Below are 25,373 nucleotides of genomic sequence, written 5' to 3'. Positions count from 1 at the left end.
GCTTAGTCAGTTAAGCGTCCAACTTTCGCTTAGGTCATGATCTCACGGTTCGTGGGTTCGAGCCCCACGTCGGGCTCTGTGCTGACTGCCAGCTCAGAGCCTGGAGCCTGCTTCAGTCTGTGACTCCCTCTCTCTCTGACCCTCCCCTGCTCACGCTGTCTCTCTCTCTCCTAGAAATAAATAAAACATTTAACAACAACAAAAAAAAAAGAAATAAACTTAAAACATTAAAAAATTTTTAAATAAACATTAAAAAATTACCAAAAAAAGCACACTCTGGGAAAGGTTTATCTTGGGTGAGCAGTAAGAATCAGAGGTGATGAAGCAGAAAGGGACAGAGTCATGGCGGTCCCGTTTGTTCCTCTTGTCTCGCTGAGGCAGGAACTCCGTGACATGACTGAATGCAGGGGTCCCCACGGAGCTCCGCGGGCCCCGCTGCTCACAGCGGCTGCCTCACCCTGGCCCGTGCTTGCTGGACGTTAACCCACAGTACTTCGGGGGGGGACTAGACTAGCAGAGGCATCGTCCAAAGGGGCCCTGTCGCCCTGTCGCGACAGAAGAGGGCAAGGGTCACTTGCTGTCGGGGAGGTTGCAGACCCAGACGCCTGCAGGGCCCTCCTCAGAGGTGCCCTGAGCATTAGGAAGCGGTGATAAGGCTGCCACTGCCTCGGGGACAGCCGTGAGCACGGCAGGCCAGGCCCCCAGTCCCTTTACCGCAGTCCTGAAATCCAAAACATTCTGAACGCCTCAGGTGGTTTTTTTTTTTAAGTTTATGGGAAAGTGAATTGATAGCAAAACCTGTCCTGAGCTGATGTGAGTTATTTATAGGCTCTATTTATCCCACTTAGCGTGAATATTCATATATTTTACTGCAGAAATATTAATGTGTTTAATTACAGGGTGCTGCCCCATCCCTCCTGGGGGTGTTATGTAATAAATGGTGTGTGCACTGTATTACCTTTCTAAAATGTGAAAGAAAAAATCTGAATTTCTAAATACTTCTGGTCCCCAGGGATTGTGATGAGGTGCTGTGGACTGGGGCTGTGTGACTTGCCATGCACAAGGCTGACCCTGGCCCGGGGCTTCAGTGCCTTTTTTTTATGTCGATTTATTTTTGAGAGAGTGAGAGAGCACGAATGAGGAAAGGGCAGAGAGAGAGGGAGACACAGAATCTGAAGCGGGCTCCAGGCTCTGAGCTGTCAGCACAGAGCCCAACACAGGGCTCAAACTCACGGACTGCAAGATCATGACCTGAGCTGAAGTCGGACGCTTAACGGACTGAGCCCCCAGGCGCCCCTCTAGTGTTTTTTATCCTGTAATTCCTACCACCACTGGGTGGAGGAAGCACAGCTTTTGCCCTGATGCCCAGATGAGGAAACCAAGGCTGGAGAGGATAAGGAGTAAGCAAGGCCCGAGCCAGTGGGCGTCGGCATGGGGCATGGGCTCAGGCCATCGTAGTCAGCACCTGTGCTTCAGTCCAGAACCAGCTCCTCAGATGCCCCAGTGGGCTTCCCCCCGGGCTGCTGCGGCTCTGCCCTACCCTAGCGTGGCTCCCCAGCCCGAGCCTCCACGGAACAGACATCCGCAGGCCTCCTGGATCTGCTCCCTGTTCTGCTCCGGAAGGGCCTTTCCCTCCCCTGGCTGGGCCTCTGCCCCTCTGGGAGGGTCAGGCTCCAGTGTCAGCTCCCTGGTGTCTGGTGAGCATCTCTGAGGCCAATTGCAGACCCCACAGACCACGCACCAGCCCCCGTGGGTCCCTGCGGTCTGAGGAGGCTCCCAGGGGAGGCCACTCAGAGATCAAAGCCTTTTGTCATCTCCTGGGCAGAGCCACCTGAGAGATCCTTTATAACCGCCCTCACCTCACATGCTCACACTCCCACAGACCTCCTCAGTCATTTCGTTTCAGGCACTGACTGTCACCAGGCTCCTGCAGTGCAGAGCTGGTGTCCCGAAGGGCCTTCAAGAGTGGCCCATCTGTAACATGGCAATGACCACTTGTGTCTAATAGCTACCACCTTGAGGGGACACTGTGCTAATCCTTTGGGGTGCATCATCTCATGTATTCCTCACGGTAAACTTGATGCAGCTTTTACTGCTGTCCCATTTCCAGGAAAACTGGAGCTCAGAGATGCTAAGCAACTTGCCCAAAATCAACAGCGAGCCCCTAGAAGTAGAATCTGGGTAGAACAGAGGCCAGGACTGGGGCACGTGCACTCTAAACCCTGATGTCTTAACCACTGCACCATGCTGCTCCCTTCCACCTGAGCCCGTGGCCTCTCCCCTGGACCAGCCAGAGAGTCAACGGCAGGGGTCTGTCCCCAGGTCCACTCTTCCCCAGGCTCACCTCCCTGGCTTCCTGTAGCTGCCCCTTGCGTGTGTTTCCAGTGCCCATCCCTGCGAGCAGAACGTGATCCGTCCTAAAACATGACAGCTCTGGGTCTCACAGGAACAAGAAATAAACTAGGGGTGACAGCAGAGTGGAGAGAAACCTCAAGTGGCCTTAGAAAAGCATGAGCCTCCGGCCACCAGAAGTTCTTCCCCACTTCCCAAAAACAAGCTGCTCAGCCATGGCTTTGCCTTGGGAGGCCACAGACCCCCCGCAGTTACATGTGGTATGTTGTGTGGTGCACGTGTGTACGATTCCCTGAGCTGAGGGTCCTCAGCCTCCATACGTTTCTCAAAGGGGTGGGGACCACTGCTCCCTAGGGCCTCCCAGGGCTGCCCCAAAATCACCCACCTGGGTGCTGACCCTACTGCCATCTGGTCCCCCTGGGGGTGGGCGATGGATCTGGCAGGACACCACTGCCAGCCCTTTCTGAGATCCAGACTTAGAGCTCCACCCACCAAGCAGGATCATTTCTTCTCAGACCCAGATCAGGTCCTGCGATCCAGCAAAGAATGTAGGAGGCAACTCCTGGGAAAAGAGATACTCTGGGTTGTGTTTGGGAGCTAAAACGCTAGCAATCCCAGATCTCCTGTGTGTTGCAGGAACGTGGTACCGAACGTGAAGCCCAGCTGCTGAGGGTCATCTCGGACACACAGCAGTGGTAACATTTCTTGGGTAGCTCCCGAGGCCCGGGCTGGCTCTTTTCATAAGCCTCAAGGTCTCTTCTCTCAACTGAAAATACCTGAGTGCCCCCTTGACAGAGCCTCTCCTCCTCTTGAGTGAGTGCTGCAGGGTGCACTCACCTTGCCGCAGATGACCGGACCACCTATGGCAGGTGCCCCGAAACGTACCTGCACGCTGGCCCACCAGCCACCGGCCCTCCCTTCCTCCTCTCTCCAGGGGTGGCCACGTACACGGACAAGCTCTTCAAGTTTCGCAACAACCGGTGGGAAGACATCCTCAGCGACGAGGTCAACGTGGCCCGTGGTGTGGCCAGCCTCTTTGCCGGGCGCTCCGTGGCCTGTGTGGACAGGACGGTGAGTTCAGGGTTGCGTGGGGGGCTGGGGGAGGAGAGGGGGCACACAGTGAAGTGAGAGCCTGGAGGAGAGCCAACAGGCGACGTCCTCCAACAGGGTGCGGCTGTCGGGAGCAGAGCCCAAAGCTGCACCAGCAGCTCCCACAGTGCCTTGCACATAGTAGATGCTCAATACTAACCAGCCCTGCAGGGTGAGTTACTGTCTACTCCATGTTCTTTCTCCTTGTGGGCCCTCCCAGCAACCAGTGAGGAAACCGGTCAAGGGCTCTCATCATCTGTCCATTGGGCAAAGGAGGGAGCCGGGGCCCAGCTTGGTGCAGTGGCTTGCCTGACGACCCGGAATAGATTGGCAGTGTGTCTAGGACATGAATTAGACTTCTCTAGCTCATTCATTTTTTCAACCAGTATTTATTAAGTGCTTACTTTGTGCCAAGCATTGAGCCATGGAGCTCCCCCCGGAAATGTTTGTGGAACAAATGAAGGCACAACGAAGAGGTTCAGGGGTGGGTGAGTGAAGGGTGGCCCGAACGTCCAAGTGCTCTGTTTAATCAATAGCTCTGTCACTGTGTTCGCACCTGCTAGTCCTCTTTACCTGGGGTGCCAGCCCAAAGCAGGTGGGGAGGAAAGGCTGAGGGGGAGGGGCGGGAGCAGATGCCGCCACCTGCCCTGTGGGGCGGCCCCAGCCCAGGCTTGCGTCCCTGCAGCCCCAGCCAGAGCCACGGCTTGCCGTGAGGGTGATTAATCCCTCCTGTCACCTGCTCCCCTGCTGCCCCTCCTTGGCTCTACAGACAGTCATCAGCACTCGGGGCCCCAGCTGCTGCCTAGCTCCATTCTGGGGGCAGGGGCAAGGGGCCTCGCTCATCTCAGGATTGAGATGGCCCCGAGGGGATTGGGGATTCAGTGTGAATCTTCACAGCAGGGGCCGCCAGGCCTTGGGAGAAGGCAGGTGCCAGGTATAAATATTTATTTCTTAACAAGCTGGTGCTGGGAAAAGAAGCCAAGCTGGGCTGTGAAGCCACATTTAGCCCTGACCTGAATCTTCGCCACCTGGACTCCTGCCTAGTGGGAGGGAATGAGGAGGTGCTGGCTCTGGGAGCAGCCCCGAAGAGTGAGGAGGGTCTGGGGTGTACCAGGCCCGGCCACCGCTAGGAGCCTCTTCCCAGGCTCCGTGTTTCCTGTCTCAGTCCTTCCGAACAAGGGCTTCCCACACATGGCCAAGGTGGAAACCATCTCCGAGCAGGTGGCAGGGCCTGAAGGTTAATCACAAAGAGATGCACTCTTGTCCTAACAAGGTCATCCGCACACCCACGCATTTAACCACAGGACAAAGGCACCATGTGAAATGAAAAAACAAAACAAAACAACAACCATGCTTTTGCACACAGCGCCATAGGCAGGCACTTAGCAGCCCACTCAGCCCCAGCCTTAGGGAGCTAGAAAGCACCCCTACAGTCCGTCTGCCACCAGGAAAGGGGCTGCTTTCTGTGTCCAGCCACCACTGCCACCTTGGCAAACCCTGGGGCCTGAGAACTGTGTGGGGGAGGAGTAGCGGGAGGTCACGGCCACTCTGGAAACTGAGGAGTAGGAATGCACCCTGGGGTAGGAAACCCAAAAGCAGTCTTAATGACGTCTAACTTTCATGAGCTACCAGCATGCCAAGCCCTGTGCTCAGCAGTTTATATGCATCATCTTGCTGAATCTTCGCAATGAGCTTATGAAGTACATGCTCTCATTATCCCCATTTTACAGATATGGAAACTAAGGCTTCAGTCAGTTAAGCAACTTGACCTTGGTCACATGGTAAACGGCAGGCAAAGCCAGGAATTGGGCCCTTCCTGCCTGAGAATGAATTAGATGCCTTTCTGCCCCATGGCCACCCCGTCTCTGGGTGAACCCACATCAGACACATTTCTAACCACGGGTTCTGTTACAGCCTTCATCCTACTCCTTCCTCAGCCCCACAGCCACCACGTGGAGCCTTTTCATCTTACCTGTTCCCAAAGTGTGGTCTGCAGACCAGCAGCACCTGTTGCTGGTTAGCGTGGTTAGAAACGCAGATTCTGAGGCCCGGCCCCCACTCCGCCCTCCAGACCTGCTGATTCGGAGCCCACCGTGGGTGGAGGGGAGCCGAAATCTGGGTTTGAACTAGCCCTGCGGGTGACTGTGGTGCAGGCTGCCGTTTGAGAGCCGTCCTGCAGGTAAAGGTGTCAGCCCTACCCCGTGCCCTCCCTGCCCGCTCCCAGCAGCCCTCATTCCCTCTCGGCCCCACATCTGGCACACTTGCCCGCCCTTTGCCTGTGGCTGCCTCATCATTCACCCACCTTTCTGGATCCAGCTCAAAGCCCATCTCTTACAAGAAGCGTTCCCTGATCGATAATGATTACGCCTCATGTTTATATAGCATTTTTATCTCTTGGAGACCTTTCACATGTGTTGTCTCATTTCATCTTCTCAACAACCCTGCCAGGAAGCAGGGAGAATATGATTCCCCTTTAACACACGAGGAGACGCAGCCACAGGGGGCGAGGAACCTCCCTGAGGACAAAGAGCCACATAGGGGCAGAGCTGGATGAAGACCAGGCTAGTATCCTAGACCGTGGCCCTCCAGGGTGGCTCCTGGGCCAACAGCATCACCTTCACCTGGGAACTTGTTAGAAATGCAAACTCGGGGCCCACTCTGAGCTCCCGAATCAGAAACTCAAGGGATGAGAGGCAGCATCTGTGTTTTAACAAGCCCTGCAGGCGATTCTGATGTAGGCTGAAGGGTGAACCCACTGCCCTACTGGGAGCCCCTTTCCAGGCTCATCTCTGGGATCACCTCACCATCCCAGAGCGATTGTAGTCAAGGTCACACGTGCATCCCTGCAGTCTCCCACAGCCATAACACATCTGTGTTTGTCAAGTTTTATCAGCCCAGTACATTGAAGAAAGGAACTAGCTATAACGGAATTTTATCAACATCCTAATTTCTAGCAGAATGCCTTTCAGTTCATTTGGGCTTAATTGCCCATTTGTTGATGGGACTGCTAACAGCCAGTGGGGTCAGGCTTGGGCACAGGGAGGGCTCACTCTCCTCTTCGGGCCCATTCATTCAGCCTTCCTCCTGTCATTTCACACACATGTACTGGGCTCCTGGGATGGGCAAGAGGCCTTCAGGGTCCTCCCCCAGGCACGAAGCCGCGTTGCAAAGCGGTGCGTCTCAGACTTCACTTTTGCAGAGGGATCACATGGGGTCTTGTGAAAATGCAGATTCTGATTCAGCAGGTCTGGCAGAGGGGAGGGGTCACTGGGAGTCTATATTTCCAACCTGCTCCCAGACGACACCGAGGCTGCCAGGCCACGCACTGCTGAGGAGCAAGATTCGCAAAGCACAGACTTCCAGGTGGCAGGGTGGAGGCTCAGATAACCAAAGCACTAGGGGCGTCAACAGCTTGAGAGAATATCTTTCCACCTGCTCCAGCTTTGGCCCCTGACACACCCTGCCTCGCATTTTATGTTCCAGCAACATTGAACCAACTTCTTGTGGTTTGCCTATGTTCGTCATTCTCTGCCTGGAAGGTTCTTTCCTCTACACTTCACCTGGCTGAGACTCCTCCTAGAAAGCCTTTCCTGAACTCCCCATGGTTCAATGCCCTTCCTCTGGGGATCCTCTTCTGTACACCAGGAAATGCTGTATATGTTCTCTTTCACCTCTTTCTTTTTTTTTCTTTTCTAAAATATTCTAATACCAGTAGAGTTAATGTATTTATTTTCTTAATTTTTTTTATTTTAAATCCAGTGTAGTTAATACACATATTCTCTTACTCATACATATGATTGTGTTATCGTTGATGTGTCTGCATCCCCTCGGGAGACCAGGAGCCCCTTTGCTGCCCTCACCCACCAGTCAGACAGACCCAACTAGCTCTTAACCAGCTTCCCCAAAGAAAACATTCCCATAGAAGGGATAAAGTCCGTGGTTGGTTAGGTGGAACAGGAATGGCTTATGGAGTCATTGAGTAAGAAATAGCACAGTCTGGTGGCCTGGAACTCCTCTGTTTCTCCCGGGTTGTTTTGTGTGTGTGGCTTGCCTTTAGAGTTTATTTATTTATTGCGGCACCTGGGTGGCTCGGTTGTTGAGCATCCCATTTCGGCTCAGGTCATCATCACACAGTTTGCAAGTTCAAGCCCCACGTCAGGCTCTGTGCTGAAAGCTCAGAGCCTGGAGCCTGCTTCTGATTGTGTTTCCCTCTCTCTCTGCCCCTCTCTCACTCAGGCTATCTCTCTCTCTCTCTCTCTAAAGGAAATAAACATTTAAAATAATTAACTTTATTTGTTTATTAATCAAGCCCTGCAGAGCCTGACTCAGGGCTTGATCTCATGAACCATAGGATATGACCTGAGCCAAAAGCAAGAATTGGACACTTAACCGACTGAGCCACCCAGGTGCCCCACGTTTACAGCTTGCCTTTAAATGAGACTATAGGCAAGTGAAGACTGAAGACTTTGTCTTAGATACATTTAGAGCAGAGCGTGTTGCATGTAGTTGGAGCTCAAGAAATATGTACTATCTGATTAATTGGAGTGAAATGATGAGAGGAAAGCTAGAAAACTGTTAGAATTTAGAAATCAGGCGGATCTCCTGGGGGAAAGGAGACATCCATTGAAGAAACGACACCGTTATACTAACAGGCAGAAAAGAGTCTTTCATCAGCAGGGTTTCGGACTAGCGCGGAGAACGACTACAGCCGCAAGGAGCTGGTGCCCAGGCTTCTCCTGGATGCAAAGAAAAAAAACATTTGAGACAGGGTTAGAAAGGCAGAAGCAATATACTATTTCTTTCTGGTAATATGGCAAAACCAGGGGGATGGAAGAAGGACCCCTGCATATCTGAACCTCTGTGCTACCGAAATAGAGGCATGAGGAAACACAGGGTGACAAATGGGGAGGGAGAAGACTCCGGAATTTGCTTGTCATCTTGGCTGGAGGGAGCTTGAATGGGAGAGAGAGAGACTGAGAATAATGGGAATTGGTAGATCAATCAATCAGCAAATATTTATTGAGCAGCTACCCTGGCTGGCAGCTGGAGAGAGCTCAGCTGGAGAGAGGCACATTAGAAAATTGTCTATAAAAAGGTGGTTGTGGGGGAGAGGGAGGGATGTGTTCTTCTGGAACAGGATAGAAGGAGAAGCAGGGCTGCTTTGTCGTAGGACATGTCGAGGGTGGGTGCCATGCACTCTGTAGCCCCTGGGAAAGCACCTCTGGAGTCGGGCCCAGCTTACAAGGCCATGCACCCCAGACCAGGGAGGAGAACCTGACCCTTGAAAGAGCTATGGTCCTAAGAGGAGGGGGAGAGCCACTTTCTGGGAAAGAGACCACAATGCACCCGAATGGGTCTTCTCACCCACCCTCCTTTCCTTCCTCCTCAGGGCTCAGGACGCTACTCTATCTATATCGCCAATTATGCCTACGGTAACGTGGGCCCTGATGCCCTCATTGAAATGGACCCCGAGGCCAGTGACCTCTCCCAGGGCATTCTGGCGCTCAGAGATGTGGCTGCTGAGGCTGGGGTCAGCAAATACACAGGTAGGCAGAGTGACACGGGGCATGCTATGAGCTGGAAGGGTGGGGGGCTGGCGCTGGGGGCTGGGCTCTGTGAGGCTGAGTTCAGTTTATCAGAGCCCACAGGAGAGGGTGCGCTTGTGTCTCTGGGGAGGGGAGATGAAGGCTTGATTCCATCCCCCCAGCCACACGAAGCTCCTCCAGCACTGCCTTTCCAAGGGTTGGGGAGACACCTGCCACGTGTGGGTTTTGGGGGCGTAGAGGACACAGGATGGAAGGTGAGAACACCCCAACACCTTCCTCTCCTAGAACCTCTAGCCTCATTCCCTGCTGTAACCCAAATGATGGGTGAACGGATTCTGTAGGAGAAAACTGACAAATCACCAAGGCTGAGATTTAAAGAATTCTTTATTGCCAAACAGCAGATGAAATTATTTACTTATACATAAGCGGCCGGGAATTGAGTGCTAAATCCCTAAGCTTCAGCTGGGTCCCGTCTTGGATAACTGAGCTCAAAGAATTGTGTTCTTGTTCCAAAACCTCTCTAGGCCCTTTTTTGGAAGCCACGCTCCCCCCACATCTCTCTGGATGGGGGACCTATTGTCAGTCTCTGACAGGGAGATCTTTCTAGGGAAGGCTGTTTTTCTAATTCAAGCGCTGCTGCTGACTAAACTCTGATAATCTGCCAATAGACTGCTGATGGCAGAGCAATCCGGTTCCTGTTTTGGGTGCCAAAAATCAGGAAGCCGGAGCTGTGCACAACAACTTCGCACGTGAACTTCAGGCTCACTCACTCCAAGCCTATAACTGGGACATAGAAATCCTCTCTCTGGTTGACCTTCCCGATATATCCATCCCAACTTTCACTGCAGACGTCCAGAGTGTCGGCCCTGCCTGAATCCAAATCCTGGGGCTGGAAGGCTATCTGAAGGGTCCTTTGGGCCATCCCTGCCTCCAGACAGCCGGGTGGTAGCACACTCTCAAAGCCCTACCTGGAAAAAGTGGTCACAGCCTCTCCTGAGTTTATGATGCCTTTCTCTAGCCAACTTTCCACCTCTGTGAAACAGGGAGATTGATGTTGGCCTGTCTGACAAAGTTTGTGGGAACAAACGGCTAGACAGTAAAATAGTGTGCACAGCTCGAGCCCCATCAAAGTGCTCGAGAGCCCCGCACGTGAATGTGCAGCCTTTCTGGCTGAGTGTCAGTAATAAACCATGCTTTCCTGGGAAAAGGAATAAACATGCAGGAGCTTCAGCCTAGATTTGTGCAGTCAATTTTTCTGAATAGTTCCCAGCTCTGTGCACTGGGCTGGCTTGGCAATTAAGTGCCTTGATCTGCAGGAGCAGGAGAGTGGGCTGGGGAGATGAAGCACTTGAAAATGAGGAGATGGAAGGGAGGCAAGGTCTGGGAGAGAGGGTTATACACGGAATAAAAGAATTCGGGAGGTTGCGACTGGGTTTGAGCATGAAGGGGACGTTGTTCACGCTGGCTGGGCTGGCACAGGGGCAGGTAGGAACCGAAGAGGGGGCAGGAGGGGACCGAGAGGAGACAGCTGAGGAGTATGGATGGGGATGGGAGCAGTAGCCAACTGCGCCGGGCTGTGCAGGGAGGACCGGGCAGCTCAAGGAAGGGACAGCAGCTACAGGCGGGCCGGGGCAGCTGGCATGCCCAGAGGACACATTAGAGCAGCTTTGCAGACATCCAGAAGCCGTTTGGCTGACGAGAACCTATTTGGCCCACCAAGTTACTATTGTGTCTGCCCGCCTTCGCCAGCCCACCCTTTCCTTGCCCGCCAAGTCCCTCAGCTCTACCCTGCAGCCCCCTTTGTTACTCGGATACTGACGCATGGACATCTGGCTGGAAAGCTAGCCCAGAGCACCGCCTGGAACTCCAGGGACAGACCCCGAATGTGAGGGCCACCACTGGAGCCCAGCCTGATTGCCGAGTCTCTGGCACATGGCCAGCACTCAGCTCCAGGCCAGTGCCCTGGGGCCCAGGAAGGGGGCAGCAGGCAGGCAGTGTGCTGAGCCGGCCAGGAGGGAAGTGAGCCGTGGCCAGATGTGCAGTCGGGGAGCCGCACGTCCCCAGAGCCAAGCCACACGATACCCATCTGCCGGACGGCCCTTGGGGAAGCTCCTATTTTACAAAAGAATAAATCGAGGTCCAGATAGAAAAAGGGACTTGCCCAAAGTCACGCAGAAGCATTGTAAAGAAACTAGCATTTAGAGCCCCGGCCCCCAAAGCTTAATCTGCCACAACCAGCTGACCTTCCTGATGACCTACAGCTTGAACATCCGGCTCCAACCTGCAAAACGGGAGGGGCTGCTGAAGGAGGAAGGCCTGCCCCAGGGAATGGCACTCCCAGGGCACTGCCCCAGGGAATGGCACTCACGGGTTTGAGTATGACCCCCCAGGTTTTGTGGCTGAAGCAGCTGCTTGGCCAAGGCTGTGCTGGGCAGCAGGGGGAGACCCAGGCCAGCAGTCGGCAGGCCGGCCAATGGCGCTGCCCGCACCACCATGCTGTCCGGCTCTCTAGGGCCCAGGGAGGGAAGGCCTACTCTCCAGACCTGAGCAATTCCACTGGCGGCGGCCACTCTGCTAGGTCACAGTGCCATCTAGTGGCCACCATGCCCATTCTCCGGGGACTTGAGGGCTGCTGGCTGAAGAGGGGCTGGTGCCGAGTTGAGGGGAGGGAAGCCCACTCCCCCATAGCTCCTAGTTCAAGGAGAATCCCCAGCCCCAACTTTCCCAGATGCCGGCAGCCCCTTGGAGCCTGGACGGTGAGAGGAATCCTGAGAATCAGTCGTCCGTGTGGCAGAGGGCCTGGAATGGAACCCAAGGAGGGCGGAAGTGAGGACCAAGAGGTCTGCACGGGCCCCTGCAGCCCTGAGTGACCTTGAACACATCCCCAGCCTCTCTGAGCACCTTGAACTAGCAGTGTGAACTACTGTCTCACAGCGCTGCTAAGAAGACAGGCTCTGGCATCACAGTGCCGGGTACCCATCCTGCCTCCGCCGCATCTCCTGTCCAGGCAGCTATCAGCAGCTTGTTAATAATGTGTCTGGACCTCAGCTTTCTCACCTGCAGCGGGGGTGTGAGAATGAAGGTTGGCAAACAGAGGACATGGCAGGCACAGGACCCTCAGAGCCTAGACCCCCCTCCTCTGAGGTGCCCAAAGGGACACCAGGGCCCTCTGCTGGGCACCTCCCAGGTGCAGGGAGCGCCCTGCAAGGCACAGGGGGCAGCACAGAGCAAGCCCGCCCCGCCCCTGCCCTGGAGGCATTCTCCTTGTGCTTCGGCCTGGCCCCCGCGCAGCCTGCCCTCCGGCCCTTGGCTACTTCATGCCCATCCCTCCTGGAATCCACTTGTCTTCCCTCTTAACTCTGCCCCCCACCCCTGCCAGCTTCTCCTCCCTCCCCAGGAGCTCTGCATTTCGGCCTCACCCTCTGAGGGAGCATCTGCCTGGGCTGCAAGGTGGTGATTAAAGAATCCTTACAAGAACTTTGGAAAGAAAATGAAGGTGGATTTATGATGTGGGGTGGGGATTTTTGCTGTTGGCTGGAAGCAGTGTAGAACAAAGCGGAGGGCAGATCTGATTTATAGGAAGTCGTTATTGGAGGAGAAGGAGATGCCTAAAGCCCAGCTGAGGCCTCTGGCGGTTCCCCAGCAGCCGACCGCAGAGAGGTGACCGTGGGCAGCAGAGTGGGGGCCACGGAGCCCCCCGGGCTGCTGGGGGGGGGGGGCACTGCCTTGCAGCGGGAGCACAGCCAGACCTGACAGGCAGGGCTGGAGTGACAGGCTCCTGCACCAGGGCCCAGGACCCTCTGGGAGGCCCGTCCCAGGCCTGCCCCAGAACACACGGCGTGTCGCTCTACTGGATGATTGACAAGAGGGGACATCATTTTTCTTTCAGAACAAACACAAATATGTCATATGATACAAATACGATCTTTTCCACTGTGAAAATAAGGTTTTAAAGGTCAAGCCTGTGGCTGACCACCTTGGGCCTTACGGGGAGCCGGGATCCCTCTTCTGCCTGGAGGAAACTTCTGTAGAAATGTTTGAGAGGGCACTGTGGGGGAGCACAGGCTCTGGGGTCACTCTGCTGTGGGTTTGAACTGTGACCCACTGCCTGCTGGCTGCGATTGCACTTCTGGGGCCCAGGTTTCCCCACCTGGGAAACGGTCGGGTGAGATGATGCTGTAGAATGTCTCATGCACAGGACGGGCAGCAGGGAGCTAGAGGAGCTGTTCCTGCTCCTTTACCTGCCCCTCTCTGCCCTTTGCCTGCTTCTTCGGGCCCCTGCACATTCCCACTCCCCTCCATGTCCTGCAGGCATGGACTGAGGGAGGAGTGGGCATGTCCGTATCTAACACCCTGCCCTCCACGCACTCAGAACCCCACCCGGCCTCTGTCCGTCTCGCATCATTACCAGCACCAACGCTGTATTATTCTGTGTTCGAATTTTCAGGAAATTTAGGATGAAAGACCCTGTTACCATCCTGCACTATCCTCACACCCCCTTCACACACACACACACACACACACACACACAGCCCATTCCTCCACCCTTATGTTTTCCAGCATCTTTGCTACTCTTTTATAATTTCTTGGATGTTCTTGGCAGCATGCAGGCCTTGGCATCCACAAGAATCCTAAGAATCGTATTTCTGTTGAGGTCTCAGCAGATAAATCCCACAGGTCCAAATCTCTTGGCCAAGGGGCCTCACAAACCACCGTGGTATGGGCTCCATGTGGCCTGAGAATCCACTCCCAGCCATGCTTGTCCTGAGCTCCAACCTAGAGGATGCCCTGGGAGAATGGGAAAGAGCCTTGGAGATCTCCTCCCTCCCCCCACCCCCACCCCCGGCCTCCAGTTTACAGGGAGGGAGACCAAGGCCCCAAGAGCACACAGCTCAAGTTCCTGCAGCCGGAGCCCGCGCAGATGCCTGGCAAGGACCTGGAGGCTTTTCCTTAGCATGGCAACGCCCGCCTCCTCGTGCGTGGGTCCTCTGGCCCACAGTTTGGGGTGGTTCAGCAGCACACACGCCCTGTTCCCCATAGCCCTCTTTCCATCATTACCCCGACACCCGCGGCTCCCAGATACAGTCTGTCCTTTCAGCAGGCTCTCCTGGGGATGGCCTGGATGCAGTCTGAGAAATGGATTGCCTCTACCCAAATTGGACTCGATTCTGCATTGCCAGAGTTCAGGGGTTCAGAGCTTTAGGGGTGCAGTTCTTGAGGGTAAATGAGGTTGCTCCATGGGCAGATAATCAGAGGGGGCTCACGGATGTGGCAGGAGGAAGAAGGGCAGTGGGGAGGCATTTCCCCTGTAACTCCCCCTCCCCCACCCAGCCTGATCAGCAGAGTGAGAGCCTAAGTCGGGAAGGGTTGGGCAGGGAGTGGCATCTACACCCAGCAACAGAATGAGGAGGCCTTGGACGCTTGAAAGTGCCGGGGAAATAAGGGGATTTTATTGACCTAGCACGTGGGAAATTGTCCTGGCTAATGACTCTGTGGCGCCTGACATTTTCCAAAGTACCTTCCGAAAAAGCAGCTCACTTAATATTTATGACAGCCCTGAGAAGGAACTGTTGTTATTATCAGTCTCACATTATAGGTGAGAAAACAGACGCCCAGAAAGGTTCGGTGAGGCGCCCAAGGTCACACTCAAACTTCCTGATCCCTAATCTTTCCCACCACCAGGGCTGCGTCTCCAGCCCCAACTGGGGAAACTACTTTTCCCCAGGAGGATGTGCCTGCCTCTAATATAAAGGAATTAATTGATGTAAAGTAGAATGTAACTCCCAGTTGGGACATCATTCTCCAAGGCTAAAATAAAGATGTTCCTAAGTGCCCCTTGTGTAGCCACAAAAGGTGTGTGCTAAACCTTAAGAGGGGAAGAGTAGCGGGGAGGAAGGCCATCTGGTTAGAAGAGACTGAATCAGGAACCTCTGTCACTGATCACACAGGGAGGGGAAGTATCAGGCTACCTTAGAATGGATGGATTTTATTGGTTTGAAGAGGACCTCCGTGGCCCACCCAGGAGTAGAGATTCCCCTGGAGCACAGCAAGGGGTGCGGCTGCTCCGCGCCCCTGCCCCAGACCCCAGTTGGGCTCTCCCTCCTGGGGCTGCGGGGGCCTGTGCCCAAGAGGCGGTCTCCCTGACTGTTGACTCACCTTCTCTCCAACTGTGCGGCAAACTTGCCAAGAAGGAGTTGTGGGTAACATCTCTGTTATGGTCTGGTTGCCATGGCAATAAATTGTCACTAATTAGTAGTGTGGTTACCATGGCAATTTTCTAATAATTACAGGTTACAAATGGTACAAGGCTTCAACCCAACCCAATTAGTTAATTAGAAAGATTTAGAAATTTGTCCAAGAGGGAAATAACCTGCTTTGTAGAAAATGAAGAGAATGTGTCACAGCTTGAGAGCCAAAGGCAGAGAGGAAATTGGAGGACACCAGAGTGGGGGTGACGGATGGAGTTTCGTGGTGACAAGTCCCAGAGCCCTACCTGGAATTTCCGGAGGCCTGGGAAAGGCGGAGGGTTTCTCGCTGAAGCCTGTTCCGGGCTGGGATCTGGCAGGACCAGGGCGGGGGCAGCCGCCAGCAGCCACTCCTCGGCTCCTCATGAATGGGCAGAGCGGTGCCCGGGTTGCAAGCCAGCACGCCTCTCTGCTGGCTTTAGGAAAGACATCTGAAAGCCTCCCACCCCACACTCGGGCTGTCCTAATGGAAAATCACATTTCACATCTTGGATGATGGTTCCCCGAGAGCGCTGTGGATTTAGTGACTCCATTTTCATGAGGCTTGGGCTCTCCTTGAGAGCAATTAGATTACCTGGGAGGAATAGGGGAGGCACAGGGCCCAGAATGTGTTAATTTGGAGCTTAACCATGAGAGCAAGGAGAGCAGTAATGCCTTTGCCCCATCCCCTCCTCCTGGCCCCCAGCACCAGGACAGGTGGGCAGACTGTATTGCACAGGTGAGAAAGGCCCCATGATTTCCTCCAGGGGCATTTCTCGAGGACGGGAGGAGTCTGGGGACCAAGAGAACCTCCATCCCAAATTAGCAGTCACTTTACAGAAACCTCTTCGCCATCCAGAGCGGGGTGGGCAGGTGGGTGGGGCTTGGCCCAGCATCACTCAGATCTGCCTGAGCTCGCATTTATTTAACAAATAACAATAATATGTTCTTCTGAGTGCTCTGAACACTATTCTTATTGTACTGAAGAGCCCATTAGAGCAGCACATTTCAAATTTGACTGTGCACATGACCACCCAAGGATCCTGCCAGAACGCAAGTTCTGACTGGGGAGGGACCTGGGACTCTGCATTTCTAACAACGTGGCCTCCTTGCAGCAGAGCCACGGACCTGACTCTGAGTAGCAAGGGGGTGGGATTCACACAGAGACCCTGTGAGGGAGGATCTCACCTCATGGGATCCTCTTAAAATTCTTAAAATAGAAAAAGCAGGTCACACTACCCACATTGTACAGACAAGAAAACTGAGGCTCAAAGGGTAACATAAATTGCCCAGCACAACTTGTGAAAGGCCTTGCTGGGATTAGAGTCCATGCCCCAGCCCTGGTCAGGCTGTTTTTCTGCCCAGTGTTTCCAGTGTTTAAGGATGTGGCTTCCAGCTCTTGATTTGAAACCCAGTAGTTGGGGCTGTTTGTTCAAGATATCTTAAGATTGGACTTGATGACACATAGAGCTCAAACTTGATCTTGGAGACATCAAACCCTAATGTAGAGCTGGCTTGATTTCCTTCTTTTAAAAAAAAAAAAAGTATGTAGTTATTGGATTTTTTCCTTTCAAACTACAGAAGCAGTTCTGTTGCAACAAGCCAGATAATACAAAGACATTCCCCAAAAAGGCCAACTACCGTCTCTCCTTCCCTCCCCAGATCCCACCCCATCTAGTAGTCTAGGTTAACAACTCAGAGTAGGGCCTTTCCCACTTCTCCCCAAACTCAAGAACAAGCTTGCATAAACACGTTCAGAAATATCACGTATTTCCCTTTTTGTTTTTAAATAAAACTAAGATGACACAATACCGTTACTTGGCGAATTGCTTTTGCGTTTAACAATATGCCACGGGCACTCCTCCAAGTCCGTACATGTGGATCTACACAGGCTTTTTAGTGGCTGCGGAACCGTCGTGTGGACGCACCATCGTCCGTTCAGCCCGTGGCTGTCGGTGCACATGCAGGCTGTTGGCTCCGTCGCACAAAGTCGGGGAAACGCCCTGCAGCTTTAGCTGGAGCTTGTTCCTGCATGTTCTTAGAACAGGGGCACGCCGCGTGTCTCGAGTGGCATATGTATGACTCGCAGTGGGGGTGGGGTGTCAGGAAAATCTGTGACTTGACCAAAATGCTGGGGGGAGATCTGGGCGAAGGGAGTATTGTAAGTCGGCCTCTGAAGGGAAGGAAGGATACGGTGGCTTCTGTGTCCTGCAGGTCACGGAATCGTTGCTTTGGCACAGAGTGACTCTGTCTGCCTTGCCCCTCACTTACTTGCCTCATCGTCAGTGTTGTCATGCTCCACACAAGTTTATGGGATGGCGAGCCCAGATCTGGGCTCAGAGAAGCATCCAGAAGGTTGGAAATCCCCCACTCCCCCCACCCCCAGCAGCTTTTCTGAGGCCTCTCACCATGGCCGCTCCTTGAAGGCCTCCTCGCGGGCCCAAGGCTTTGCTTCTGCCACTCACTGCGGATCAATGTCCTCTCCTAGGGGGCCGGGGTGTCAGCGTGGGCCCCATCCTCAGCAGCAGCGCCTCAGACATCTTCTGTGACAACGAGAATGGGCCCAACTTCCTCTTCCACAACCAGGGTGATGGCACCTTTGTGGATGCTGCTGCCAGTGCTGGTGAGTGCGGCCGCTGCCCTGTGTCCCTGGCTCCCCAGCCCCGCGGGGGCCTCCAGGCGTTCCTGCCCCCCCACACCCTCCACCACCCTCGCATGGCAAACATTGCTTGTCCTCTTCAGTTCCACGTGCCCTAGGCTCGGGGAAAGGGCAAGCCTGGAACTCCTGGGCCTTATCCATTTTCCAGCCATGAGAATCGGCTCGCATTCCTCTGAGTCCTACTTGAGTACTCAGCCTTAATTTCCCCTCCAAGCTGCCTCTTTCCAGGCCCTCTCCCCACATTCACCTTAACCACTGAATTCAATCCAATAACCGATTATTGAGCCCCTGCTAAGTGCCAGGCTGGTGGGAAGAGTTGGGGGTGCTGACCTGAATACCACCTCATCCCACCATACACACGTACACTCCCCAGCATGGGCATTCTAGCAGGGGAAATGGATGGATAAACATAGAGCTCTAATAAGAGGGAGACCAAAAGCCACACAAAATAGTACTTCAGGCTCCCAGCTCTCCTCCCCTTCCTCCCTCTTTGCTCATCCCTCATCTGCCTCAGGGCCTTTGCACCTGCTGTCCTCGCTACCTGAAGTGCCTTCTCCCTTTCTCTATCTGCAGAACTTCTATTTATCCTTCCTCACGCAGCTCAGATGTTATCTATGAAGCCTTTCCTGCCTCTGTCTATACCACCAGGCAGAGATTCACACTCCCTCCTCTGCATTCACACTATCCCTTCATACACTTCTCCATCAGGCTTCTATGTTGCTAAAATAATCTATGTCTGCAAGGACTGGGCCCTGGACTGTTCATTCTTGACACGGCACTTGGCACACAGGGGTCACCCAGTAAATCTTGCTGCATGGGAGAATGGACACTTCATAAAAGTTTGTGGATATAATCGGTCTGCCCTTCAACCACTTCCCCCCACCCACTTCCTCCGCACCTTGCCAATGAAAGGATTGATTTCACTTCTTTCTGGGCAGCGTAGGGATGAGCTCTAGCCTCCAGAAGAAGAGGTGAGCGGGAATCTAGACACATAGATCAAAGGTCCTACAAGCTGCAGCTAGTGCTGACAGCCAGCATCAAATCCTTGAGCGAGTGCCAATCCACTCCCTGCCACGTACAAGTACCTAATCCCCAGCACTCTGCTCAGGAGTTCCCATTTCGAATGCCACCCCTCCGCTTATAGCCAGTCAGCTCCCCTCCTGCCTTGCCCTCTTCTCCTTCCCGGGCAAAGCCAGATTTGGAGGCAGCTGCCCTGGCCTGTCCTCCCACACGGTGCATGCACACACACACACACACCCCAGTGCTATATACTCTGGCAGCAAATTTTCTCATTGCTGAAAAATCATAAAATGAAGGGGAGGTGGTGGTGGAGGGAGCCTAGAGGATTTGATAAGGTGTTAAAGAGATGGGAGCAGAGGTGAGTGAACGAGTTGGAGCGGGAGAAGGTATCTGGCGGGAGGAGAGAGGAAAGGTGCTAGGCCCGTAATTGAAAGTCAGAATGATTGCAGGGGTTTAACAAGACATGTCAAGAGGGCATTCATCACCCAAACAGATGCTGCTGTGAAATGCAGCCTGGCACCGATTATTCCCGTGAAAGGGAACCAGCTCCTTGTCAAGGTGCCTCGTAGATAGGAGAGAAATGGGCCAGCACGGAAGGCCACCGACATTAGGGCTGGGGAGTTGTGTAGAGAACTAATGGGGTATTAATCCTAGAGGTGGGGCTGCCCCTGCTCCTTTGCAAAGCCTAGGCCTCACTGCCTCTTCTCCCCACCATTGTCCAGATCCTTCCCTCCACGGTTCTCCAGCCCCCAGCCTCCACGGTTCTCAGGGGGCCCCAGCCCTATATTCTCCTGGCTCCCAGCCCCAGGGGCTCTGGCTGCAGCTGGCGAGAGCCCCCTGTACCCTGGATCCTGTGATTCCCCCTCCGTCACACTGTCCTGTCGCCCACCCTCTGTGAGGGCCTGGTGGCCAACTGCGGGTTTGTCCTCTGAGAGAGTAGGCATGGGTGTTTAGAGCCAGCATCCAGCACCTCTCAGCTCCATGCTCGGCCTGAGGGCACATATCTGCCTTGCGCAGCCAGGAGGTCCGATTGCCCCTCTGGGCAAAACCACCCCATGTCCTCCCCCAGGATCAGCTCCGTGGGCCCTGGCTGATGTGGGGACAGCACACACAGGTCACACTGAACACACAAGCTTCTCTTCCCAGAGCTCACAAGGCATGCTGTGGGTTTCTCTGTTATGGTGTGGTATTTCCTCTGCTGTCACCACTGTCCCTAGTTGCCTTCTGTCAAATTATTTATGTCTCTTCGTTCATTCAGTAAGTATTTACTGAAAACTACCGGATCACCGCAAGCACAAAGATAGATGCTGTGTGAACACAGGTGAAAAAGAAAACAGTCCCTGACCTCATGGGGTGTGAGGTCTAGTGGGGAAACCCGACGCTAAGCAAATAAACTGCAAAGGAACATAACTGCACCTATGATCGGCACAGTGGAGGGAAAGAATGAGAGGCTGTCAGGGCAGAAAACGAAGTAGTTGGGGAGGAGCTGTTTTCATGGGAGCAGTCAGGGAAGGCTTCCTGAGGAGGTGACATTGTAGCTGAGTGCTGAAGAAAAACAAGGAGCCAGGTAACCAAGAGCCAGGGGAAGACATTCCAGGAGCAGAGACAAGCTTGAGCAAAGGTCCAGAAGCCGGAAAGAACAGGGCTCATTTGAAGAATGACAGGAACCCAGGTAGCAAAAGCCTATGAGTTAGGGGGCCAAGGGTACCAGATAAAGACCAGATAAGGTGGGCAGGGGCCTTGTGCTCCCAGGCAGAAATTTGAACTTGACCCAGCCGTGCTGGGAAGCCACTGAGAAATTTTTTTTTTTCTTTTTTTTTTTTTTTTTCCGACTCTTTTCACTTCTTTTTTTTTTTTTTTTTTTTACAAATAGTTTATTGTCAAATTAGTTTCTACATAACACTCAGTGCTCATCCCCAAAGTGCCCTCCTTCATGCCCATCCCCCCCTCCCCCCCACATCCATCAGTCCTCAGTTTTTGTCAGCATTCAAGAGTCTCTCATGGTTTGCCTCTCTCCCTTTCCCCCACCATTTCCGCCCTTCTTCTCCCCCTTGTTCCTCCGTCAAGTTCCTCCTAATCCTCCTATACGTGCAAACATATGGTATTTGTCCTTCTCTGCCTGACTTATTTCGCTTAGCATAACACCCTCAAGGTCCATCCATGTTGCTACACATGGCCAGATTTCATTGTTTCTCATTGCCATGCAGTATTCCATGGTATAGATAAACCACATCTTCTTGATCCATTCATCTGTTGATGGACACTTAGGCTCTTTCCATGTTTTAGCTATTGTGGAGAGTGCTGCTATGAACATTGGGGTACATGTGCTCCTATGCCTCAGCATTTCTGTATCCCTTGGGTAAATTCCTAGCAGTGCTATTGCTGGGTCATAAGGGAGTTCTATTGTTAGTTTCCTGAGGAACCTCCACACTGTTTTCCAGAGGGGCTGTACCAGTTTACATTCCCACCAACAGTGCAGGAGGGTGCCCGTTTTTCCACATCCTCGCCAGCATCTAGAGTTCTCTGATTTGCTCATTTTAGCCACTCTGACTGGCGTGAGGTGGTATCTCAGTGTGGTTTTGATTTGTATTTCCCTGCTGAGGAGGGATGCTGAGCATCGTTTCATGTGTCTGTTGGCCATCTGGATGTCCTCTTTGGAGAAGTGTCTGTTCATGTCTTCTGCCCATTTCTTCACTGGGTTGTTTGTTTTTCGGGCGTGTAGTTTGGTGAGTTCCTTATAGATTCTGGATATTAACCCTTTATCTGATATGTCATTTGCAACTATCTTTTCCCATTCCGTTGGTTGCCTATTAATTTTCTGGGTTGTTTCCTTGGCTGTGCAGAAGCTGCCACTGAGAAATTTAAGCACAAGAGTAATGACCAAGTTACCGTGTACCCCAGTGGCAGTGTCGGATGGCTGGGGAGGACTTTAGTCCTCCAGGATTTCCAGGTCTCTTTCCCGTACCCACACTACCCAAAACTGAGTGAAAACCGGGCGCTTTCTGGGCAGATGCAGCTGAAGACAAGTCTGGTCCTCTTTGCAACCACACATGTCCCACCTCCTGCCCCTGTGGAGAAATTCTGGGCTGGCTATCACGCGCCCCCATCGGCTCCAGGAGGTCAGGGTCAGCACAAGGGTCACCCTCCACCTTTCTCCAAGGGGCTCCAGAAAGATGTTTGTGGAGCCTGCAGGGGGCGCTGCCCTGAGGGCTCCTGTCTTTCCTCCCCAGGTGTGGACGACCCCCACCAGCACGGACGAGGCGTTGCCCTGGCCGACTTCAACCGTGATGGCAAAGTGGACATCGTTTACGGCAACTGGAATGGCCCCCACCGGCTCTACCTGCAGATGAGCGCCCATGGGAAGGTCCGATTTCGGGTAAGGGACCTTCCCTTCCTTCCCCCGCCGCCGTCCAGCACTGTGAGTGGCGCTGGCATGTCCTGGGGATACAGCCCTGCCTCCGCCTCCCACCAGGCTGAGAAGAGGCTCATAGCTCTGCAGAGGCTGGGGGCAGGAGAGCCACAATGAAGGTAGCACCTGAGGGAAAATGACAGACTCCAGTCTGGGCTTCTAGTGCCCGGAGCAGAGAGCATCATGGGCAGAGGAGGGACAGCAGCTTCCCAAGGTGGGCAAGAGCAGGTCAATGAAGGCTCTGGAAGGTGGACTTCATTCCTGCATTGGCGGTGTTTTTCCAGTTGACTCCTGGAAAACCTGATCTTTTCAGGTTTAAGTTCAGGCTAAGGGTGCAGTGGGGAATAAAGGGATGGGGGAGGCTAAGGCTACAGGGCTCCCAACAGCTGCTCCCCCTCGCTGCAGGACAAATGGCAGAGGGTAGGCAAGATGACCTCAAACTCCTCTCTGTGCCCCCTCCCTGAGCTGTCAATAGATTGTGGTGCCAAGAATTCTTCAAAGTTGCTGCTTGGTGACAGTGCCACCCACCTGATGAGCTTGACTTTGGAGCTTTCTCAGGGAGCTTTCATAGGATGCTTGAAACAGGTGTGAGGGAGTCCAGATTGTTCTGGAGGTACCTGGGTCTTACCAGATTCCTCTGCAAGTGTAAAAGTTCCAGCATTTGCCTGATGCTTGATGGTCCCAGGGGAGTGTCCAGGAGCCTTACGTCTAGGTGGCTACCACAAGCTCCCTCCCCCGTAGGCAGCCACAAGCTCTCTCCCTTGAAACCCAGGCTCTCTGGGCAGGAAGGGGGCTTGCCCTGAACTTGGGCAGTTGGTCCTGGATGATTTTCATCTCTGTTCGGCTTTTTCTTCTAACCCAGGTTCTCATCCAGGGGTGAATCTCTCCCCAGGCCATTTATGGTGCCTGGGGACATTCCTGATTGTCACGAATGGGACAGGGGTGCTATCAGGTTCTAATGAGTAGAAGACAGAGTTGCTGCTAGATGTCCTATAATGCACAGGACAGCCCCCCGCACAGAATGACCCAGGCCCGTGTGCTGTGGCAGCTAAGCCGTCTGGTGGCTCTTCTCCAGCACTCACAGGAGCAATCATAATGAGAATAGATGCCCTATTTATCAGGTGCCTTCCATGTGCCAGAAACTGTGCTAAGCGCTTTACATACATTATCTCAGAAGCCCAGGTGTCCAGCGGGGCAACCCCAAGGGGGCTGTGCAGGTTTCCATTTTTATAGGATCAATAGAATAATAAGGAGTTAGAGATCCTGAGGTCTCTTTTTCCTCCAGCTCTTCAGGCCCTGCTCAGCCTACCCCGGCCAACTGGCCAGGCTCTCAATCAGCCTCATTACTGCGCTGATGGGGCAGCCTCCCTCCCGGCCTCCCCCGAACAGGCAGCTCACCAGAGGTCCCAGGCTGGCTCGTTCCTGCAGTGTGGAGGTGGGGGCGGCTGCAGTAAGAGGCCAGGGAGCAGGGCCAGGCCGAGGGGCAGAGGGGCACTCCCAGAAACCCCGAATGTCCCTTCCCAGCCCTTTCCACGCGGTTCCTGAGATTTCAACAGGCTGCTTGAATCTCAAAGAGACAAAACCATCTATAACAGATATTCTTCTCATAAACAAGAGGAAGGTTGCTCTCCACACCTTTTCATCTATTTCAAAGGAAGTCCCACCCGCAGGACCCTTTGCAAGGTCCGCCAGGCCCTGTCAGCACTTCGAGGCCCAAGCTGGGCTCTCCTGGGCCTAGGGTCTCCCCGTGAGCCCTGGAGAGGTGTACCTGATACTGCAAATCCCCAAAGCAAATGTCTCAAAAATATTTAAAGAATAAAAACAAAAGATAACAACTAAAAGCCACCTCTGCTGCTTTCCATGAGACTGATGGCGTGAACAGGGCCAGGACAGATCGCCAGGGATCTATTTCATGCCCACTGTGTACCAAGCATGTCACACGCAGTCCTCACAGCCTGAGCCACTATTCATAGCCCTATGTTGCTAATGAAGAAAGTGAGATCTGAGAGATTAATAACTTGTTTGAGATCACACAGCTCGTCAGCAGAGAAGTCTGGATTGAAATGCACGGCACTTTCCAATGTCCCCCCAACCTGCCCCCCAGCTTCTGACTCTCCTGCAGAGGGGGAAGGGCATAGCCTCCCGAGACAGAAGCCCTGGCTCCCGCCCCATCATTAGCTATGACCTTAGGCGATTTCCCTCCTGCCCCAGGACTCTGTAACCTCACCTGTAAGATGGGAATACTAATGTCTGCCCTTCCTCAAGTGCCTGACAGGAGGGCTACGTGTGACCCTGCCTAGGGAACAGCCACATGCTTCACTGGTGTGAATCAGGACTGTTCCTCTATCCTCCCTGTCCTGCTACAAGCAGCCCAAGTTCTGTGTGGCCCTGAGTGTAGCCACCGCAGGTCCCTTCGGGGGAGGTGAGATGGCAGGTGCTAGGCCGTCCATCTTTTCTCCTCGATTGCATCCGCGCACGCATGCAGTGTGGGGAGTCGGCATGCTGCCCACCCCCACTCTCCCATTCATCGGTCCGCTGACCCGCGGCCCTCTATCCTCCAGGACATCGCCTCGCCCAAGTTCTCCATGCCGTCTCCCGTGCGCACAGTCATCGCTGCCGACTTTGACAATGACCAGGAGCTGGAGATCTTCTTCAACAACTTCGCCCACCGTAGCTCCTCAGCCAACCGCCTTTTCCGGTAGATGCTTCAGCCTAGCCGGGGGCCTCTCGCTCTTGCCGGCTGAGAGTCGGAGAGGAAGGTGTAGGACTCAGAGAGTAGTTCCCAGGGCTGAGGCGGGGGAAGGTCCCCCAGTGAAGAAACAGGAGGGAAAGAGGGATTGAGCGCGAGGCTGTGGGTTGGAGGGCAGATCTTGGGCGGGAAGCTGGCCTCCTGATGTTGTGGGGGAAATGGTCAGAGGGGCACAGCCCAAAGTGTGCCCAGAAGCCAAGCTCTATGGGAGAAAGTCACACAGCCACAAAAAGGAGTTACAGAGTCAAATTTGTTCAGGTGCACCTGTGGGTAAGCAAAGACGGGCAGGTTTACTGGCTGCAGGACTTCTCAGAGCCTTTAACAG

At 53.8% G+C, this 25,373-nt stretch overlaps 1 protein-coding gene across 3 annotated transcripts in view; it reads left to right on the top strand.

The window, feature by feature from the left end:
• Positions 1–25,373, top strand: part of CRTAC1 (cartilage acidic protein 1) — a 150,660-nt gene that overhangs the window by 93,014 nt on the left and 32,273 nt on the right. For all 3 annotated transcript variants that reach the window (XM_039221220.1, XM_039221222.1, XM_039221221.1), the window contains exons 4-8: positions 3,287–3,423; positions 8,831–8,987; positions 17,700–17,834; positions 22,121–22,266; positions 24,861–24,997. In XM_039221220.1, coding sequence (XP_039077151.1) covers positions 3,287–3,423; positions 8,831–8,987; positions 17,700–17,834; positions 22,121–22,266; positions 24,861–24,997 — 712 coding nt within the window. The remainder of the gene's footprint in view (positions 1–3,286; positions 3,424–8,830; positions 8,988–17,699; positions 17,835–22,120; positions 22,267–24,860; positions 24,998–25,373) is intronic.

The sequence above is a fragment of the Hyaena hyaena genome, unplaced genomic scaffold, assembly GCF_003009895.1.
Source record: "Hyaena hyaena isolate Hyena2069 unplaced genomic scaffold, ASM300989v1 scaffold_964, whole genome shotgun sequence".
Classification (NCBI taxonomy): domain Eukaryota; kingdom Metazoa; phylum Chordata; class Mammalia; order Carnivora; family Hyaenidae; genus Hyaena; species Hyaena hyaena.
Note: the sequence above shows the minus strand (reverse complement) of the source record. Positions and strands in the feature narration are given on the sequence as shown.